This window comes from Phragmites australis, chromosome 9 (assembly GCF_958298935.1).
Source record: "Phragmites australis chromosome 9, lpPhrAust1.1, whole genome shotgun sequence".
Lineage (NCBI taxonomy): Eukaryota > Viridiplantae > Streptophyta > Magnoliopsida > Poales > Poaceae > Phragmites > Phragmites australis.
Genome location: NC_084929.1, coordinates 1,077,784 through 1,098,298, shown reverse-complemented (window position 1 = coordinate 1,098,298; position 20,515 = coordinate 1,077,784). Strand labels below are relative to the sequence as shown.

At 43.8% G+C, this 20,515-nt stretch overlaps 2 protein-coding genes across 2 annotated transcripts; both read left to right on the top strand.

Annotated features, from left to right (window-relative positions):
• The first annotated feature begins 361 nt into the window (after positions 1 to 361).
• On the top strand, positions 362 to 6,546 carry LOC133928305 (beta-hexosaminidase 1). Its single transcript, XM_062374569.1, has 15 exons — positions 362 to 931; positions 1,038 to 1,124; positions 1,770 to 1,805; positions 1,964 to 2,075; positions 2,184 to 2,254; positions 2,336 to 2,466; positions 2,606 to 2,622; positions 2,823 to 2,871; positions 3,705 to 3,805; positions 4,804 to 4,863; positions 5,322 to 5,355; positions 5,455 to 5,553; positions 5,659 to 5,718; positions 5,844 to 6,094; positions 6,190 to 6,546. The coding sequence occupies exons 1-15, from the start codon at positions 581 to 583 to the stop codon at positions 6,363 to 6,365; spliced, it is 1,635 nt and encodes a 544-aa protein (XP_062230553.1). The 5' UTR covers positions 362 to 580; the 3' UTR covers positions 6,366 to 6,546.
• An 8,408-nt stretch (positions 6,547 to 14,954) lies between these two features.
• On the top strand, positions 14,955 to 20,157 carry LOC133928304 (protein-tyrosine-phosphatase MKP1-like). Its single transcript, XM_062374568.1, has 3 exons — positions 14,955 to 15,110; positions 15,197 to 17,459; positions 19,588 to 20,157. The coding sequence occupies exons 2-3, from the start codon at positions 15,228 to 15,230 to the stop codon at positions 19,639 to 19,641; spliced, it is 2,286 nt and encodes a 761-aa protein (XP_062230552.1). The 5' UTR covers positions 14,955 to 15,110; positions 15,197 to 15,227; the 3' UTR covers positions 19,642 to 20,157.
• Positions 20,158 to 20,515: the final 358 nt, after the last annotated feature.

The following is a 20,515-nucleotide window of genomic DNA, read 5'->3' as shown; positions in this document are numbered from 1 at the left end:
AGATTTTGATTTAAGTTGGGATCCGAAAGAGTAGGAGATTATCCGTTAATTTTTCTTCTAACTTCTTTATTAATAAAACGGGTTTCATATTCATAGCCGGTAACGAGACGGAGAGTAGATGACAAAGTGAATAAATTATTTAAGTTTTAGGAGTTTTTATTAGATAGAAGAAAAGTAAAAAAAAGTTAAAGTTTCCAAATTCCAATCTGATTTACTGCACTTTTCAGCTCATCAATCCAAGAAAGTGAGTATCCAGAAATTAAGCTGAGGCAAACGCCAAAAACAGTTTGGCTTGCCATCCATTCCTGGCAGCTGGGGCCCACATGAGCTGGCGGTTGTTTGCTGCCGCCACGTGAGAGCCACGTTGCTGCCAAGTGCTGTCTGAGTGTTCTTGTACAAAGACCCCTATACTATCAGTATCCGCACTCCACTCCTTTCTCTAAGTTGACTTCGGCACCAAACGGACTTTAATATAATATCCTTAAAAGTAGAGGATCTTTATGATAAACACGAACCTTCTCTTCTCCCGCCATATATACACTTTAGCCCAACGATTCCCTCCCAACACCACATTCCCAAAATGGCCCCCAACCTCCTCGCTTATCTCCTCCTCCTCCTCCTCGCCGCCTCCGGCGGCGCCGGCGCGCGGCGCCACCCTTGGCCGCCGGAGGTGAACTCGACCGGCTCCGGCGAGCCTGTCTATATTTGGCCTCTGCCGAAGAGCTTCACCTCGGGGTCCCAGACGCTGACGGTCGATCCCGACCTCGCGCTCGACCCGCAGGGCCCCGGCGGCGGCTCGGCTGCCGTTGCGGAGGCGTTCGAGAGGTACAGGGTGCTCGTGTTCGCGCCGTGGGCGCATGCCGCGCGCGCAGCCTCGGGCGGGTACGACGTCGCCAGGCTCACCGTCGTCGTCGCCTCCGCCAACGAGACGGTACTGAGTGTTGCTCAGTGTTTCAGCCTTCCAGGTTTGGTTGGGACTGGTTTCGTCTGGATCAGTACACGGGTGTGAAAATTTTGCCCAATTTTCTTCCGTGTAGTTGGAGCTGGGGGTGGACGAGAGCTACACGATCTACGTGGCGGCGGCTGGCGGCGCCAATTCGATCGTGGGGGGAGCAACCATAGAGGTGTGTGCTTTCCCCCCTGATTCTACCGAGTAATATTGGCGAATTTAATGCAAATTCTTCTGCTTGGCTCCTTGATTGCGTATGAATTGTGGAGCTTCTAGAGTGAGCTGTCGAGTAATTGTTAACGGACATTTTGCAAACATTACTCAAGTAAGTTGGTTTCGGTGAGATGTAGATGCATAACGGTACAACACAGTTCTATATTCTTTCCTGCCGAACATTCCATACTGTGAATGTATAGCTAGTTTATTGCATCTAACTGTAAAAATGGTGAAACTAGTTCTCTGCTGTTTGCTGCCGTTACTCCTTTTCGTTGTTTGTAATTTTCACTAGAATTGTTCAAGTTGTTGAGTTCTATCAAAATGGTCAAAATAATGGTTAGCGCTTGGGGTTCATAAGGCAGTTGAGATAAGTATCACTAGCTAACTGCTTAATATTTTGAACAAGTAGTCTTGAGGGCATGAGTGTAGTCAAAGCATTCTTTTTTTTATCCATATGCAGTAACCATGCTTGAGTGCACATATGCTCACATACTTGTATTTACATTGATCTTTTTTTCTTTCTGTTTTGCATACAAAATATTTGTCTTTCACTTTTATGCACTAGGATGTTGTAACTGAAGCCATACTTTGTCTGTTCTTGTAGGCAAACACAATATATGGAGCTATTCGTGGACTGGAGGTATGAACTGAGTGTGCAAAGAACACCTCCCCCCTCCTCCTTTTTAATTATTTTTTATTTTTGAGCCTGCTGGTTGTAAACATGTTTTGCATGATGTTTGAAGAGCTCAAAATTTTTGGAGCATATACACTAATGTTTCTTGTTTAACTGATCGACAGACATTCAGTCAACTTTGCGTTTTCAACTACGATACCAAAAATGTTGAAGTGCGCCATGCCCCATGGTACATTCAAGATGAGCCCCGCTTTACCTTCCGTGGTTTGCTCCTAGGTAAAAATGTATCTTAGTGCCTATACTAATGTCACTTTGAATTATCCACAAGAATCAACACGTAGAATGACGAAATGATTAATTTTGGTTCTGTTACATTTGTTGCAGACACCTCACGGCATTACCTTCCGATTGATGTGATTAAGCAAGTGGTTGACTCTATGTCATTTGCTAAGCTGGTAATGCTATTATCTACATGATTGTGTTAGTTATGTTACCAGAACTCTCCATGTGCTGAAACCTGGAGTTGTGTCCAGTAGAACGTTCTTCATTGGCATATCATCGATGAGCAATCCTTTCCGTTGGAGGTACCATCATATCCAAATCTATGGAAAGGGTCATACTCAAAATGGGAGCGCTATACCGTGGAAGATGCACATGATATTGTCGAGTATGTTATTCTATCAATTGGATTTAGCCTTTTCTTCATCCTCTACATCTTAAACTGTATATTTTTCCATCTCACTTCTTTGTTGATGGATCTCTAATTGCTTCCTTTGTATCTTGTCTCAAACTTCACCATGGTAAAGCTACGCTAAGAAAAGAGGTACCTTCAGCTACTTGCCATTTCATATTGCAGTCATAGAAAACCCATGCGTATATATCTTTCATCTTATTGAGTATAGTATCATATGATACTTACATATATCACCGAATTCTCTATTGCAGATTCTTTAGTTATCTCTTGTCTAAAAGTTAAAATTCTCTACAAGGATTTGATGTTGGACTATTCTTTACTTTTCACAGGTATTAATGTCATGGCAGAAATTGATGTGCCTGGTCATGCAGAATCATGGTGAGTTTGACTGTAGCTTTTCTTATGATATTCAAAGAGACAGAGACCTTAGACTTCTTCCTGTGTTTCAGGAGAGTTTTTCCTCAGTCGCTTCGTTATGTGCAACCTAGTTATCTCATTTGCAAATGAACAAATTATGGCTACTATTTTTTAGTGTCACTTAGAGTTACAAGTATTGATTAACCAAGCACTTTTGTTAGGGAAAACCGTAGGAGAGTATCCCACTGTATATATATTAGAAAAATAAATTATATGTACAAAATAAAGGAAAAGAAAATATTACAAAAATCGCTGTAGCCATATTTGAGCTGAATTAGCTAGAATATTTTGCTCTATGGACAACCAAGGCAAATTCTTTTCTGAAAATCCTGTCCCAATTATTCATGGTTGGGGTAACTTGATTGAAGACCATGTAGTTTCTTGTAATCCATATGCTCCAAGCCCCAAGAATGATGATTTCCATGACGCATGGGACATCAAGCTTGGTCTTCATATCCATTAGCTATGTCTCCATCACAATAGTTATGCTTCATTGTGGATAAAGTTTATTCCGACAGTCCTGAGCAAAAGGGTTTCTTCTGTGCTATTAACCAAGCAGTTTGGTTGCTCCTGGCTGCAGCCTTCAGCATATGTCCCAGTATACCTACAACAACAAAATCATGGTTACTTGTCCTGATCCATCGATTTTACATTTTGTCTGAAAGTGGTGCATACTTGTGTACGTAACTTCTAACTAGGTTATGTGTCTAGACATACAAACATTTCAGATTGTTATGTAAAGTTTCTCTTGTTTGCTGCTCTTGAAATTCATGTACAAATTTTAACTTCTGCAGGGGAAATGGATACCCAAAGCTCTGGCCTTCTCCCAATTGTACAGAGCCATTAGATGTCTCTAGTAATTTCACATTTGAAGTAATTTTTGGAATTTTGTCTGGTTAGTTCCTTTCACACTTCTTTCCCAATTTAGTTAACTCATTTGAGAACTTGAATACTAATCGAACAAACACTCACCCCCTTGATATTTATCTTCACGTCATATGTTATTTTTCGAAGAAAATGAATGAGAAAACGTTGAAATTACGCAATGTGGCATGTGGAAGTGAGCACCTTTATAAGTTCATGTCATCCGGCGTATGATTCTCTGTTCAAAACTGGACTTGGTGCTTCATCTAGAAGCGTCTTCCACAAATCATTACCAATATGGAATGACCAGCTCAATATTGGGCTGTGTTTTATTACAATATGCTCTACTACAACTCATAAAATGGATTTAAGTAATTAGCCAATTTCATGAAAGAACTATTACTTCAGAAATTCATGACCTGCCTTCCATAGGTAGGACCTAGTCAATAATGGTACATTCTTATTTCTTAGATTGGACTGGACCCTGGAATTGCTTTAGAAGCATGTGCAGGCAATCCTAAGACGATAAGAGCAGAGCAATGTGCACAAAATGGCATCCAGCTAGAGAGCGAGCCGTAGCTCGTTTGGCAAGTCATGCAGGTGGCACGCTGCCCTCCAGCATTCGATCCCTAGGATCAGCGCTGGTGCACCGGGGCTCGCCCCCAAGTAGGGTTTCCTCACGCGCTGGGTGCTACAGTCCGAGACCATCTCTTCGAGACAGGCGCGTGAGTGTGAGTATAGGCTGTAAGTCTTAGCTTGCGCTTAAAGGGGTGTGTGTGGGTGAGTGCGTGCGTGTGGTGTGAATCTCTGCGTGAGTTCAAATACTACATCTTGTATTTCGAGGGCCCACTTAAAAAAAAGGCATCCAGCTACAGTATAACCATCCTCCTGTACAACATTTGTCCTCCAAACATTGATAATTACGATCCATAATAATTACTCTGCAGGCTTTTGTAGCTATCAACATTGTGCATGACTGCATTATAACAAAATGGTTGACGTCAAAATTAACCTTTTTTATCTTCTCAGATATGAGAAAAATCTTTCCATTCGGGCTGTTTCACTTGGGTGGTGATGAAGTATATACAGGTTAGCCAATTTATCTTGCAATTAAAGTGCTATAAGAATGTAAAACCCTATTTTTAGAAGATAATTGTACATGCCTCTAATAATGCTTTTGCCAAAGAAAGCTAGCATGCTGTCATTCTGTTTTCTTGGTTGCATCAATTTCAACTACAATTTGGATGCCATTTTCCAAGAACACCCTTCACAATTGCTGAACAGATCGGTTCATACCACTATAGTAGTTTTCTTTTCAATTGATAGATAAATGATGGTTGATGTGTCTAGCGGCACATTACTTTTGAAGTTCTGATGCTCAATTATCTTGTTTAGTTTTGTTCCCATGTGTGGGATGTTCAGTACAATGGTCACTGATACAATGTCTTGCTGAATTAGACGGCGATATATAAATATTTGAATGTATTACTGGAGTCCTTTTTTCTCTCCTGTAATTCTTCCCGGCCTGATTTTAATATCCATGTCAGGGTGCTGGAATGCAACACCTCATGTGAGGCAGTGGTATGGAATCTTATCCACGAACTAGGTTTCATCCATGATTTATCAAACTCTGTTGCTACATGTTCCTTTTCGTTAATAGTTGAACATCACCAATTCCAGGCTTGATGAACGCAACATGACTTCAAAAGATGCTTACAAATACTTCGTGCTAAAGGCCCAAGAGTTGGCAATTAAGCTTAATTGGATTCCTGTGAATTGGTCTGTCACTTACATCCTTGCTTGTTTAGAACTTTTGATGGGGGGAGAGGGAGAAAGAGCTGAGCTTTTGTTTTGATTTGCCGCTTTCTTCTTTCCATCCTGCAGGGAAGAAACTTTCAATTCATTCAAAGAAAACCTAAATCCTCTAACAGTGGTGCACAACTGGTAAACCATAACTCTGTTCTACGCTATTGAATATGTTTCTTTCATGTCTTGACAATCATATATCTTCCATATCTAAACTAATGGCCAATGCACAGTACATAAGTTGAACTATTGAAATATTGCAGGCTGGGTCCTGGAGTCTGCCCTAAGGTTGTGGCAAAGGGTTTCAGATGTATAATGAGTAATCAAGGTGTTTGGTACCTTGATCATCTTGATGTTCCCTGGGAAGATTTCTATACCAGCGAGCCACTGGCTGGTATTAGTAACAAGGACCAGCAAAAGCTAGTACTCGGTGGGGAGGTTTGCATGTGGGGCGAGACAGCAGACACGTCTGATGTTCAACAAACAATATGGCCACGAGCGGCTTCTTTCGCAGGTACGAAAGACACAAATCATGGAAGTGTGAATCATAATCATTTTTGCATCCGTTCTTTCCACAAGGATTCACTTGTCGCTATTGAATTACTGTAGAGCGTATGTGGAGTCAATTGGAGGCCATATCTGCCCAAGACTTAGAAACAACCGTCTTGTCTCGATTACACTATTTCAGATGCTTGCTGAATCACCGCGGAATTGCTGCGGCTCCGGTCACAAACTCCTATGCTCGGAGGCCTCCAATAGGTCCAGGTTCATGCTTTGTTCAGTGAAAAGGACCTTCAAAGTGAAGATATGCATGAGGTGCTGTGCCTTCATACGCCTGCCATACTTTCAACAAAGAACGCTATATTGTCCCTTGTAATCATATCTGTTTGTCATTCACGATAAGAATCTAATAATCCATCGCTGTGTATTTCACTCTGAAACTCAAATAAAACTGTGGTTTCAATCTGACTGGGGAGAGGACGGTCATCGACGTAACAGTAAAATTCAGCTATCTTTTAACAGCGTTGTCGAGGAACTGAGCCTAGTTTAGTTGATTGAGGGTGTGGATATACGTCTAGATCATTTATGTTTGAGTCTTCCTCGACACGAATTTAGGTGTTTATTTCTTTTTATTTATGATATTATCTAGTTCCTTCTAAATCGGTTGAGATTTTAACTGCCCTGTCCTTGAATTCCTCCCATGTGTATCCGAATCAATATCAGCAACTGGACAATTGGCCAAACTCCTTTGAACTGGTAAGGGAGTAGTGATCTCAGTGTGGACATTTCAACTGCCTTGCTTACTCTACCGGATTTGGATTATGGGAACTCGTCGCCATCAGACATCATCCTTTCCTGAGTTTGGCCTTGACCTGAAGCTCTCGCTGGTCCAAGCTCGCATTCATGGCGCATGTAATCTACGACCGTCTGTTGTGCTTGGTGATGTAGACTGATGAGAATGGCTTTGGCTCTTTGTTACAGGTCAGTGTCCCATGTCACCCTTTTTTTTTGGAAGAGGCAGGAGCTCTGCCTGATTAAATTAAGAAGGAGAAGAAAACTGAATTACAAGAGTTCAAGATTTGGGAGTGACCAACCATGTCACATAAGGGAATAGAAAAACCACAACGTGACAGCCAAAACCGCACGTCAAAAATAAAGGCTTCTCACTCGTCTAAAAACAACGTTTGTCTCCTTAGCTTGATATCCACAATGGTGAGTGTTGCTACCTTGTCTGGTTGTTTAGTTGAGTTCTGAAAAATGTGTCGATTGCGTTACTTCCATACGTTCCACATGGTGTAGATGAGGGATCCATTGAGGTCATCATGGTGTGTTGCCGCCATGGCCACTGAAACTGCATGCCACCAATCTCATAGTGTTTGGTTCGGCAGAACCTGGATATGAGGAGGCAGATGAAGGCGGAAGGCGGAGAGAGCCTGAGATCGGACCTGAGTGGTGAAGGGGCAATCGAGGCAAAGGTGATGGACTGTCTCTGAACTGATTTGGCATAAGGAGCATTGTGGGTTGTGCAGCCAACCTCTGATAGCCAGATTATCTACGGTGAGGATTTTGTTCTGAATGAGGGTCCAGGCGAAGAATCTTCATTTATTTTTAGTCTTGGCCTTCTAGATGATATTAGAATCAAAAGGCACAACAGATCCCTAGAATTGGGCCAAATAAGCCGACTTGGCCGAGTAGGTGTCGTCCGACGTCCACCTCCAGGTGACGGTATCAAGTGAATCCGAAACGAGGTGGATGCTTTGGAGTTGAGACCACAGGTCAACAAACTCGGTAATCTGGATGGAGGTTGTGATCTTTCATCAAAGAGTATTAATCCATCTCCCGTTTGTGAGCTCGGTGTGAACCGAATAATTTTTCCTCCTGATCAGGCAGAAAAGAGATGGCACAATGCTCTTTGGAGCTGCGCCATTGAGCTATCTGTCATGCCAAAACCTAGTCCTATTTCCATCCCCAATAGAGATGATTGTGGAGACCTCAAAGAGCTTACGATCTGTGGCATCATAGGGTAGAGTAGAACCAGCCAAGGCTATAGGCGAACCATCCAAATAATATTCTAGTTAATTACCAAGTTGATCATCTATATAATCATGACTTCAACGATTAATCAGAATATCATCCCGGTAGTCCCGGTACATATTTTGTGTTAAAGATCGAAACACATATATTTCCAACATAAGCAATCACAATCAAATTTAACAAAGAGCGAGTAATAAAATCATATTACAAGTTCTTAACCATTTACAAGTTTAACAATTTACAGCAAAATAAATCTAGGAAGATACTAAAACTGATAAACTCTTAGCCAAAAGAGAAACTACGCAACGGAAACCAAAGCTAAAGACAACAAAAGATGGGTGAAGCCATATGCCCTTAGGCTTCACCCCAAAAGTGTGACCTCCGAGTAGTTGTCTACTCATTTCCGCCGCTAGCATCGATGGGCGTGAAGTAGCCAAACACTGCCTCTTCCTCACCTGCAAAACTTATAGAGCAGCTAAGTACGAAGGTACTCGTAAGACTTAATCCATATATGGTACATATAACTAACCTGACTTCAAGGATTATGTATTGGGCCATTAGCAAGAAAAAGACCATAAGGTTGATTAAAATATATACGCTCACAATCTAGACACATATGTGTGAGTATCTAAACATAACAAACATACCCTTTCAAACCTATAACTATCAACCCGCACATGAGTGTAAATGGAACTATAGTAATACATCAATAGCAAACCATAAACATTACCCAACATACCACCATCCCACATTCATAACTCTACGACTGATGCAAAATGGACAAAAGTATGCTCATGACCGAGAGCGTGACAATTCGAATTATTTTTACACCCTGCAGGGGTACTCCTTTACCTACACAACTCGAGGACCATACAACTCATGTGTCCACATAGACCCACACGAGGAGGTACTCATGTTAACATTTCCCAATAAGCTTTAATCATTTGATCATACTCCGATAGGTGCGAGGGTCATCTAGAACTACTTCCAGAGCAAACTGGATACCCCTACAAGCCTGCCCGCTCACACCATCGACTCGCACGTCAAAATGTCACAACTACAAAGGTATTTGGCTTATAGTTCTCATATACGACATGTAATAAGTACGAAAAATGCTAAGGCCAACTGCACTGACGGACAGTGCTTAACCGATACAAAGCGGTTTATGGTGCCTGGCTCCTCTCCCGAACTATCCCGAGGAACTCCTCTGGGGCAGAAGACACCCCTAACACCACTCACATCTCATCTCATCCTCATATCTCATCCAACCATCGACATCATAATCAATATTCGTGAAAAATAAGTAAGCCCTAAGCTCACGAACAATGGTTGCACCATCGCTCGACTTCTACTGATGACCTATGCATCACTAAGCATTTCAAATGACTTTCAAGTTAGACATCAACAATATTATCAAGGCTATAAGGATATAGATCATCAAATAACTAAGGTAGGACAATGTATCATATAGGTTCTACCCATAGAAGCCCGACATCGACTCATTGAACATGCAAACTTACATAAAAGCATAATTTATGAATTTTAGACTTCACAATTCAAATTGAAAGGTGCTATACGCTTAGATGCTTGCTTTGCTGCTCTGGGGTTTGCTTGATACTTCCCGCACAACACTCGCAAAACTCCGGAAGGTTGGCGTCGCCTTCACTCGCTTGGACCAGCGGCACAACACCCTCTAAACGAATCAAAATGCAATACATAAACAAATAAATAATGAAAAAAATGTGCAAATGATGCATGCTTGAAGTATAATAGAGCGGCGAGCTTCAAAAACATTTGCAAAAGACCGCTAAGTGATTACGGTTTCGAAGTTTGAAACCTCGAACAAGGTAACCTAAGTATACCTAGCTTTAACAGGCTAGCGATCAGACCGATGTAGAGGTGGCAGCCTGACCGGTGGCCAACAGAGAGTTTTAGCCTCTGACGGTCTGACCGTAGGCATGATGGCTGTTAGACCACCCACCAACGGTCAGATCGGCCCAAGTGACGGCCAGACTCCTGTATAAGTTTTCAACTCGGATTCTCCGGTCCCAACTGGTGGTCAGACCGGTCCTAGCGGTGGTCAGACCTCCAGACCTTGCTAGTAGCGCCTTTACGGGGTCGTCGCCAAGGATTCTGGCGAGACATTCGATAACGAAGGGTACCAAAATACTCTATAGGACTAGTGGAGTGTTTCTAAAGTGATTTGTACACCATTCACCGAGATAAACTCAAAATACACCATGGATTGGATATAGACTAGGTTGAACTTGGGCCTAAACGACAAGAGGGTCGAATTGAGCTCAGAAACAATGGGAAAACAGTAGGGGATAACTCACCTCAGCTTATGGAAACTTTCTATTGGATTGGAATGCTTCAAGGAGGCTTTGATTCGCGGATTGGCTCCCGGAGTGGTGGTGAAACTTACGATCGATGAACGGGTCTCCGACGAAGGAGAAGAGGGGGGAAACTTAGGGAAGTCCTCCGAGAAGCTCGTGGGAGTTCCCACCTCCGATCTTCGGCCTTCGAATGCGACGAGTAGAGCTCTCTTTCTCTCTCTAGGGTCGGGTGGAGAGAGAATGAGAGAAAAGTGAGAGGGAGAGAGGAAAAGGAAGTGATCGATCCATTTAACCCGAGCCTCTATGTGCTGGTGGTCAGATCGCGAGCTCGGGTGGTCAGACCGTGAGAAATCCACGTGACAGCCCACGTGGTACGCACCTGGCGGTCAGAATGCGGGTGGCACCGGTCAGACCGCGAGGGGGGGGGGGTTCTTTTGCTGAAATTTTTCTAAGCCTCCTCTCATCATCCTCCTTTTATTCTTTTTCTTCTCTAAGGCATGTAGGGATTCTCCAAAATACTCTAAACCATCTCTAAGGTGTTTGAGACATGTTTAATCGATTTTTGATAGACAAACACGTGCAAGCACATGCGATGACGATTATGCATGCCTAATTACGTAATTAGCATTTTGGGACGTGAAAAAGGCTTGGGTTCAGTAAATCATTCATACCACAACCAGCAAAGATGAAGGGCACATCTGAATTTCTCTAGGTTGATGACGCCTAATCCACCAAGCTTGTGAGGTTGATAGACCCTCTTCCAATTTACTAGGCTATGACCCCCCATGAATATTGTATGTGCCCTTTCAGAGGGAAGCCCTCCTTATTTTTTTCAATTTTATTCTACACCCATCTAGCCAAGGGGAAGACTGTGAGGTGGTAGATCATAATTGATGAGAGGGACGAATTAACCAACGTCATTCGATCAGTCTTGGACATGAGGTTTCTTTTCTACCTAGGAAGTCTAGCAGCCATTTTGTCGATCAGGGGATGTAGGTGGGCCATGGTAATTAAGTCTATGTGTGTGCAATTAGAGGCCAAGGTAGCGGCATAGGAAGTCCTTGATCTCATCCAGGAAGTGCTGAGTAAGGCTGGCCACAATAACCTCTGATCATCTTATATGGTGCAATGAACTTTTGTGGAAATTCGTCATCAACCCGGTCACAATTCCAAAGGACATTAGGATTTGGCCGATCACATGCAACTCTTTCGAAGATGGTCTGATGAATAAGGTTGCGTCGTCGGCATACAACGACACTCAATTTTTAATAGTCTGATCACCAAGGGGAGCAAAAATCCCAAGCCCTATTGCCTGCTCTATGATATGATGAAGCAGATTGATAGCAAGAATGAAAAGCATGAGGGAGAGAGGATCCCCCTGCTGTGATGGAAGTTTTTTCCTAGGTTGCATTTAGCAATACTCGGGAGGTGGCTGCGCCAAAAAGGCTAGAGATCCACTCTCTCCATTTCTGACCGAAGCTGAGCCTTTGCAAAAGTTCTAGGAGATAACCCTAGTTTAGAGAGTCGAAGGCTTTAGCTATATCCAATTTGAGAAAGAGCAATGGGGTTTTGGATTTGTGAAGATGGCACACCATGTTCTGCACATACAAGAAGTTGTCCTGGATACATCTATTTTTTATAAAAGCACTTTGACAGTTTGAGATCAAGCCGCTAAGATGCGGGGCAAGTCTATTGGCCAGCAGTTTGGAGAAAATCTTCGCAATGCTATGGATACTAATAGGATGGTAGTCTCCAACGTGCAGCGCCTCAGTTTTCTTTGGGACCAGGAGGATGTGTGCAGTATTGAGGAGGCTAAAATTTTCTGCTCTCAACCCATGAAGACTGTCGAAGCCTTTGTGAGGTCCTACTTGATGATGTCCTAGGCTGTCTAGAAGAAAGCAATGGTGAAACCATTCGGACCAGGAGCTTTGTCCTTTGGTATGGAAAAAATGGTGTTTCTGATTTCGTCCTTAGAGAACGGCTATTCAAGGTGCTCAAGGTTGGAGGATTGAATGCCCAGTGTGCTCCAACCTAGGGTCCATTGTCTAGGCGGAGGAGGACTGAAGCGCTTGCTGAAGTGGGAAAGGAGGACCTGGGCCTTATTCTCAACCGTGTGAATGAGACCCGCATCACTGTTAAGCATCTAAATGTAGTTCTTGCGTTGCCGTGCTGCCATATACAAGTGGAAGAATTTAGTGTTCGCATCCCCTTTGCGAATCCAATTAAGCCTCGATCTTTGTTTCAATTTTGACTTTATAATCATAGCAAGTCCCATGCAGCGAGCCTTAAGCTTATTACGAAGATTTAATTCTTCTTCAGATAAAGTGCGGCCCTCTTGCGCGACTTCTATTCTGGGGATGATTTCCCTAGCCACAGCGAGCTGTAGACTTGTGTCACCGCGAGCCCATTTCTGAAGGTCCTTTTCTAGGCTATTAAGCCTGAGGTGTATGGCTTTTAGGGGATCAACGGTATTGATAGCCTTTGTCCATGAAGCGTGGACAATCTCTTTGAAGCCCTCCATGTGCACCAAGAAATTCTCGAAACGGAAGCGACTAGGCCTAGACAAGAGGAGTTCATCTTGCAAGAGAAGAGGGCAATGATCTGACATGAGAGTTGGGAGGGACTGCAAAAAGCAGGACGAGAAGAGGAGTTCCCACTCTACCGTGTAAAATACTCTATCAATGCGGGTGTGTGTCGAGTAAAATTACGGCCGTTTAAGTTGATTGCCTTAAGGCGCATAGCATCAAGAGTCGATTGGAAGGCCCTCATGAGCCTCCTGTTGATGCGCGTGTTGCTCTTATCCCAGGCATGCAGGATGAGGTTATAGTCTCCCAGCAGCAGCCATGCTCCTAGATTGTTGGTAGAAATGCCCCTAATCTCTTGTAGAAAGGCCATCTTGTCTCCCTCAGCCTGCAGACCATACAACCCTGTGATTATCCAGGAAGAACCATCCTCTTCCATTACGATCTTCGCGGTGATGGTGAACCATCCTCTTTCACCCTCATTGGCCATATATATATATATATATCTGTAGCCAATTTCTCTATCCATCGTCCAGTTTTTCCTATGTTGTGCAGTGCATTGCTGGTGAAGCAAGGAATACTCCCATGGCCTACCTAAAGTCTGAATTCATTATTATCAAAAATGGAAAAGAAAAAAAATCTGAATTCATAGAAAAGATGTGTGGAACTTTGTATTGGAAAGATTGGCTCTTGGAGTTGGACTGAGACTGAAGAACAGACAATGGCTGTGTGGCGTAGACTGGATGGAGAGTGGCCCTGCTCTGATGTGCTTCCATGTTACATGTTCTTCTTTTCCTACCTGTGTGAATGTGATGCAACATGTCAGTGGGTATCGTACATGTTCGGCCTGTATTACTTGCCGACGTGCCAATGCAGAATTTACCTGGACTGGTAATTTCGCAGTCAATGAAGTGACTTGGCCACCGGTTTCTTGGACCCAATGCTACTGCTTTGATGCCGTCAAGTACCTGCTAATATCTGCTACAAGTATCTGATCCACTGATTTGTTACTAACCATACAAGAAAGATCGCCTGACATAGTTGTCGCGATAATTACTGCAATTTTGACTAGGGCAGTCAGGTTAGCGTTTCTACAAAATTCATGAAACTGCGCCTTAGATGTAATATCTCGGTTTATTAGTATTTTTTTAGTTTCAGTTCGTATAGCTTAAATGTTTCTATGTAGTGAGTTTAGTATGTATTGATAGTTTCAAATATAGTACATCTAGATTAACTTTTTTATATGAAACGATAATAAAATTATAAAAGAGGTATTATACGTATATAGGTCCGCTCCTCAAGTGAATTGAGCTGTAAATGAATTTTAAAAACGGATACTACACTAAAATAGTAGATCAGATTCTAGCTTCCCTATACTTTTAGAAAATAGGAAGGAACATCCAAAATATAGGAGCAAGCAAGATTGCTCCACACCTAATATGCCCTTGTCATTTTGTAGCAATTAGAATCCCTTTTAGTGACTTGACCTCATATGGTAGCACTTTTTATTTAGGTTTTTTAAAATTCAACTAACCATGTCCTTCCTCAAGCCGATGTGACATATACCAATCAAGTTCTCAATATGTGGCGAGTTTTATCAGCTTTTTGGTCACATTTGTAACGCAAGCATTTTTACCGATTCTTGTCGAAATCAAACCTCATGTAAAATTAGATACCTGATGTATGTTTTATACTAGAGCAATCGGATTACCGCAAATAACCGTACCTGAGACGGTTTAATCTAGCAGAAAATTCGTAGGATTTAGTTGCAAATTTCTTGCAAAGTGTCCGAAGAGCAGGTGCACCTAACATTTTGGGGGGACATGTAGTGTTTTTTCCCTCCCTCTCCTCTGGTTCCCCTCCCCGGCCCGTCAAACCCGGGCCCACCGCGGACTCAACCGTCGGATCTGAATCGCACGCATCGTGACGCACATCCGACGGACCAGATACCGTCGGCTCCTCCTGAAAACCCTTACCCGCTTCCCTTCCCTTCCTCCCTCCCTTCCCCGAGAGGACGGACTGGTGGTGCTCGCCCCGCTTCGATCTCCCGATCCGGTCGCCCTCGAGCGCCCCGATTCACCGCTGATTTCAGCGCCCCGACCGGAGTTGAGTCCGGGTTTTATCTTGGCCGGATCAGGTTTGAATTTCCCCCATTTTTTTAACGGATTTTCTAAGCCCCGGAACGGCGTAAAAATCCTGCCTTTTTGGTGGCTTTTCGCGCAGCGTCGCCGCTCGGGGGGTCCGATTCGTGGACATGGCCACCCCCGACGACGGCCCGGCCGCCTCCGGGAGCGGCGTCGGCGCGGGGCGGAAGTTCTGGCGCTCGGCGTCCTGGTCCGCGTCACGGGGGGCCGCCGAGCCGCCGCCGGATGCGGCAACAGCGCCGGGGACCGGCGGCCAGACCCGCCGCGTCCCGCCACCGCCGCCCCTGACTCCGAGGTCGATGGGCGCGAAGGCGCGTTCCTGCCTCCCACCGCTGCAGCCGCTCGCCATCACCCGCCGCAGCCTGGACGAGTGGCCCAAGGCTGGCTCCGACGACGTGGGTGAGTGGCCCAACCCCACCACGCCAGGAGCGTCTAAGGCGGACAGCCCGTCCTCCGCCAAGCCCGGCGAGGGCCTCCGGCTGGACCTTTCCTCCGTCCGGTCGCAGGGCCGCAAGGACCAGATCGCCTTCTTTGACAAGGAATGCTCCAAGGTCGCCGAGCATGTCTACCTTGGAGGTGACGCCGTCGCCAAGAATCGTGACATCCTGCGGAAGAACGGGATCACCCACGTCCTCAACTGCGTGGGCTTCGTCTGCCCGGAGTACTTCAAGTCGGACCTTGTCTACCGAACGCTTTGGCTGCAGGACAGCCCCACGGAGGACATCACCAGCATCTTGTATGATGTGTTTGATTATTTTGAGGATGTGAGGGAGCAAGGCGGGCGTGTGTTCGTGCATTGCTGCCAGGGGGTGTCGCGGTCAACATCGCTGGTGATTGCCTACTTGATGTGGAGGGAAGGGCAGAGCTTTGATGATGCGTTCCAATTTGTGAAAGCCGCCCGTGGGATCGCAAATCCGAACATGGGGTTTGCCTGCCAGCTGCTCCAGTGCCAAAAGCGGGTGCATGCTATTCCGTTGTCCCCAAATTCAGTTCTCCGGATGTACCGTATGGCGCCTCACTCGCAGTATGCCCCTCTGCATTTAGTGCCCAAAATGCTCAATGAGCCATCACCTGCTACCCTGGACTCTAGAGGTGCCTTCATCGTTCATGTTTTGTCGTCGATCTATGTCTGGGTTGGGATGAAGTGCGATCAGGTGATGGAGAAGGATGCAAGAGCGGCAGCCTTTCAGGTGGTGAGGTATGAGAAGGTGCAGGGGCACATTAAGGTTCTTAGAGAAGGGCTGGAGCCACAAGAGTTTTGGGATGCCTTTTCAAGTGCACCACTTAATTCAGATAGCAATACAAAGGTTAGCAAGGAACAGATTGATTCAGCATCCAAGAGTAACCCGGGAAGCCGGAGAGTGGAATCATATGATGCTGATTTTGAGCTTGTCTACAAAGCAATCACTGGGGGTGTAGTTCCAGCATTCTCAACTTCTGGGGCTGGGGATGAGACCCATCTTCCAGCTAGAGAAAGTAGCTGGAGTTCACTTAGGCACAAGTTTATCACCAGGTCGCTATCTCGAGTTTATTCAGATTCTGCTCTAATCAGGGATTTGGATCCACGGGTGGACCGTTTACAGCACTTGGCTGCAGAAGCATCAACTTCACCTCCTTTCCTTTCTCCGAGTTCTTTATCGTCGGATTCAAGCATCAGTTCAAAGTATAGTTCGGACTCACCCTCCCTGTCACCTTCAACTAGCTCCCCACCATCATTTGGTCTCTCGCCTGCTTCATCTAATTTGCCCCATGCTTTGGTGGCATCGTCCAGGTCTCCCCTTTCTCAATCATCTAATGAGGAACCTTCAAAGCCTGGCCTGGAATCAATACGCTCTCCTTCCAAGACCTCTTCCATAGCTGAAAGAAGAGGAGGCTTTTCACTTCTAAAGTTACCATCTCTGCAAAAGGATCTAGTATTGCTGCCAAGGGTACCGCCTACTATTCGCAGAGCTGAGGAAATCTCAGATAAGAGTAATACAAATGGTGTTAAACAGCTGACTGGCGAGTGTTGCTCAGAAAAATGCACTGGTAATAGTTCGACCTCACATGCTGAAACTAGATTAATCGAGCATACTGACAGTGACCCAGAGGCTTGCAGTAATGCACGCATATTAGTCTACCAGTGGCCTGGCATGGAAAAGCTAACTACATTCGCACGCAAGGATCTTGACCCAAAGTCAGTTTTGATTTTTATTACTTCAAATGCCAGCAGAATAGAAGCAGTTAAAATGGTATATGTATGGATAGGAGGTGAATGTGGGAGCGGCAAAGGTGTTGACTGGCAACAAGTTACTGGTGATTTTCTTCATCTAAAGGGCCTCAGCAATGCTCTTCCTGTTAAGGTACTTGCATACCATAGACCTTCACTATTTTGTGCACTTTGCTCTGCTTCTCTAGTTTTTGCTTCTAAATTAGGGAGCTTAGCTGTCATTCAAGCTGTATAAACAGCTTAGAACTTAGGACTTAGGAGACTACTAAATTCTGACTTTGAATGTGTCTCTATTTAACACCAGCGACACTCAGTCTTTTATATTGTTACAGAAACTTTAAATAGTACGGTTGAGTGAACTGCAGTTTTATATGAGGCCACAACATGTTATTACTCACCTGTTTTGGTTTGTTCTCTTGTTACCCTTTGCTATTATTGATTTTAGTCACTGTAGATTGTCAGTTTGTAACATTTATATTTGGTCATGAAGAAAAATTAATCGTGTATTGTGCTATTAATGTGTCAAGATTGCACATGTCTATTAGTTGGTAATTCTTGCAGAAATAAATTCTAGAATGGCTTCAGATTGCCTAAACCTACACATGAAAGTTGATACTTCGTTGAATTTCTACAACTGAGGATAATGATCTAGTGTCATTGGGGAAAAAACATTGATTGGAAACCCAAATAGCCTGTATTTTATTGTTCGTTTGCTTTCACGCCATGGTAATCATTTCTCTGTAATTACCATTTTACCATCTAAACATCTGCCAGCAGTTCTTAATATTCGAATGTAGAATGGAAAAAAGTTAATTGGAAACCCAAACAGTCTGTATTATATTGTTCGCTTGCTTTCACGCCATGGTAATGATTTCTTTCTAGTTTTCATTTCACTACTTAAACATCTGCCAGCAGTTCTTAATATTCGAATGTAGAATCTTGAATCGTGGTGTTCAATCTGTGAGACTGATGAAAAATGGTAAAAGCAATTATCGGACAAAAACTTTGGTCATTTTCATGTATGGGTGACAATATCTGATAGAACATTAGGCCATCTTAGGAAGAAAAAAACCCTGTGAGCTACTTCTGTACCTGATACATATAATTTATAGTGCAGACAACTTTGACCAGATAGGTTATCCTGTTGAGTAAATTATTATCTTAGACTACTTATCTTTATTTTTGTAATGTGACATGCTTGTATAGTCAAGGGTCCACAGCATCTAATGATGATTTGTTAACTAATAAATAGGAATAACTTTGCATCAGGTTGACACAGTTCTAGTTGAGGTTACTGGAATAATATGCAAGTGGACCAGGCCAGACCAACTCATTGACCCATTCCAGTTCTTTTGGTTTCATAGTTGTCATGGCGTCGCCATATCGGCATGGCGGAAATCATGGGTCTCTCCATGTTGACGCCATGGCGCGATCGTCTGGCGTCCGCCATATAGGCGTGGTGTCCTGTGGCGACGAATTCTTGTGTGGCGGGCGCAATAGCGCTTGGGTAGAGGGGATGAGGTAGGGGACCAAGCGTGAGTGGGGGGCAATACCTCATCATTGTTTCCACTTTCCAGAGCTCCGCAATACCCTAGCCTTCGCCGACCACTGAGCTCCACGCCCGAGCTCCACTCGTGCTGCCCGCCGAGCTCCGTGCCCGCCCACGTTGATGATAAGTATGAAGCTGTGTCATGCTGTATTGAAGCTTTTGAGTCCATGGACCATGGGTCCCACGTGTAAGATGGTCAATTGTTCACTGAAAAAACAATCTCTGTTCTGTAACTCACCCTAAGTAAGAAGCTCAACTGCTCAAGCTCTGTTATGTAACTCTGTTCTGTTCTATATAGTGTAGACTGAATTGTTATTGCTTTTCTGTTGGAGCACACGAATTGAACTGCTTCAACTTTTTCTCTCTCTCTTTTTTTTTTTTGGCACAACCATTCAAGCTCATCGTACCAGTAATAATAGTGATGTGGTTGGGATTTCTTTTTTCCCTACTCGACCACACCAGAAAGCGCACTTCCGCTCGCTGCTGGCATTGCTTGGATCCACAAACCTTGGTCTCTATCATAAACCCTGCAATCCTGCATGGGACTACCTGTTCTTGTTTGAACAGCCTGATAGTTCTGATGCGGGGCAGCATTTGTGGACTAGTGTAACGTGTCCATATGTTTCCAAGTGCATACAATATTACTTAGTGCTACGTCACCTTTATTCTGCTCGACAACATAACTGACTCTTGTTGGATTTAAACATTGCAGGTTTTCAAGGAGCATGAAACCGAGAGTCTTTTGGAAGTACTGAATACTAGTTAACTGTAGGCTGTAGGTATCAGGATATTTTAGTAGCTTAACAAACTCAGCTACAAATTATCATTCAATGAAGGCGTGCCCTCCAGCATCAGTCGTTACCGATGATTGTCAGCGAGGTATAAGCCACAACAACCACTCCCCTGAACATAATAGGCTACAAACAGATTCCATTTAGTAGAACTGATGGATTGGCAATTGTGCCTCATGATCTGCTCTTGTCCAAATGGCAGGAGGCTGCCAAGAACGTTTTATCTGTGAATTAACACTTATCCACTCTCCTGTAATGTAAGCTCAGATACCGGGAGGTCGCCGTGTCATTACTTTTCACCCAAAACATTCTTGTACATCTTTGAAAGGAACAGATTTTTAATCCTCTTGGCTTATAAGTGGCTCAATTGGTCATAACTTTTAAGCTACATGTCTGTTAACTATTATTCTCAGGTTTCTTGCAATGTAATTCTGGTCGTTACTGGTGATTTTCCAAAATCTGATATAAACTGAAACTCATCTTGCCTGCCACTGTGATTGATATGCATTGATGTTCCTGGGAATCGTCTTGGTACTTGTATTGATCCCATTATGTTATTCTTGTGAGCACATCAGAAACATGGTCACGATACGTGTGATAAAAAAAAAAATCTTTCACTGCACAATACTACGATACAAAGTTCTCTAGGGTGAGTTCAAGCTGACATTTAGGCTTTGGATATGTTCACTGATGTTTCGTAGATTGTTTCTATGTCTCATTTACAAATTTTGAATTTAAAATAAATATAACTTCTCTTTTTTGCTCTCTTTTCCTCACCATAAGATTTTTTTAATACGCATTCTTTTAAAAGGCCGCGTGTAAGCTGTGGTCTGCGATGTTGGTAGGCTG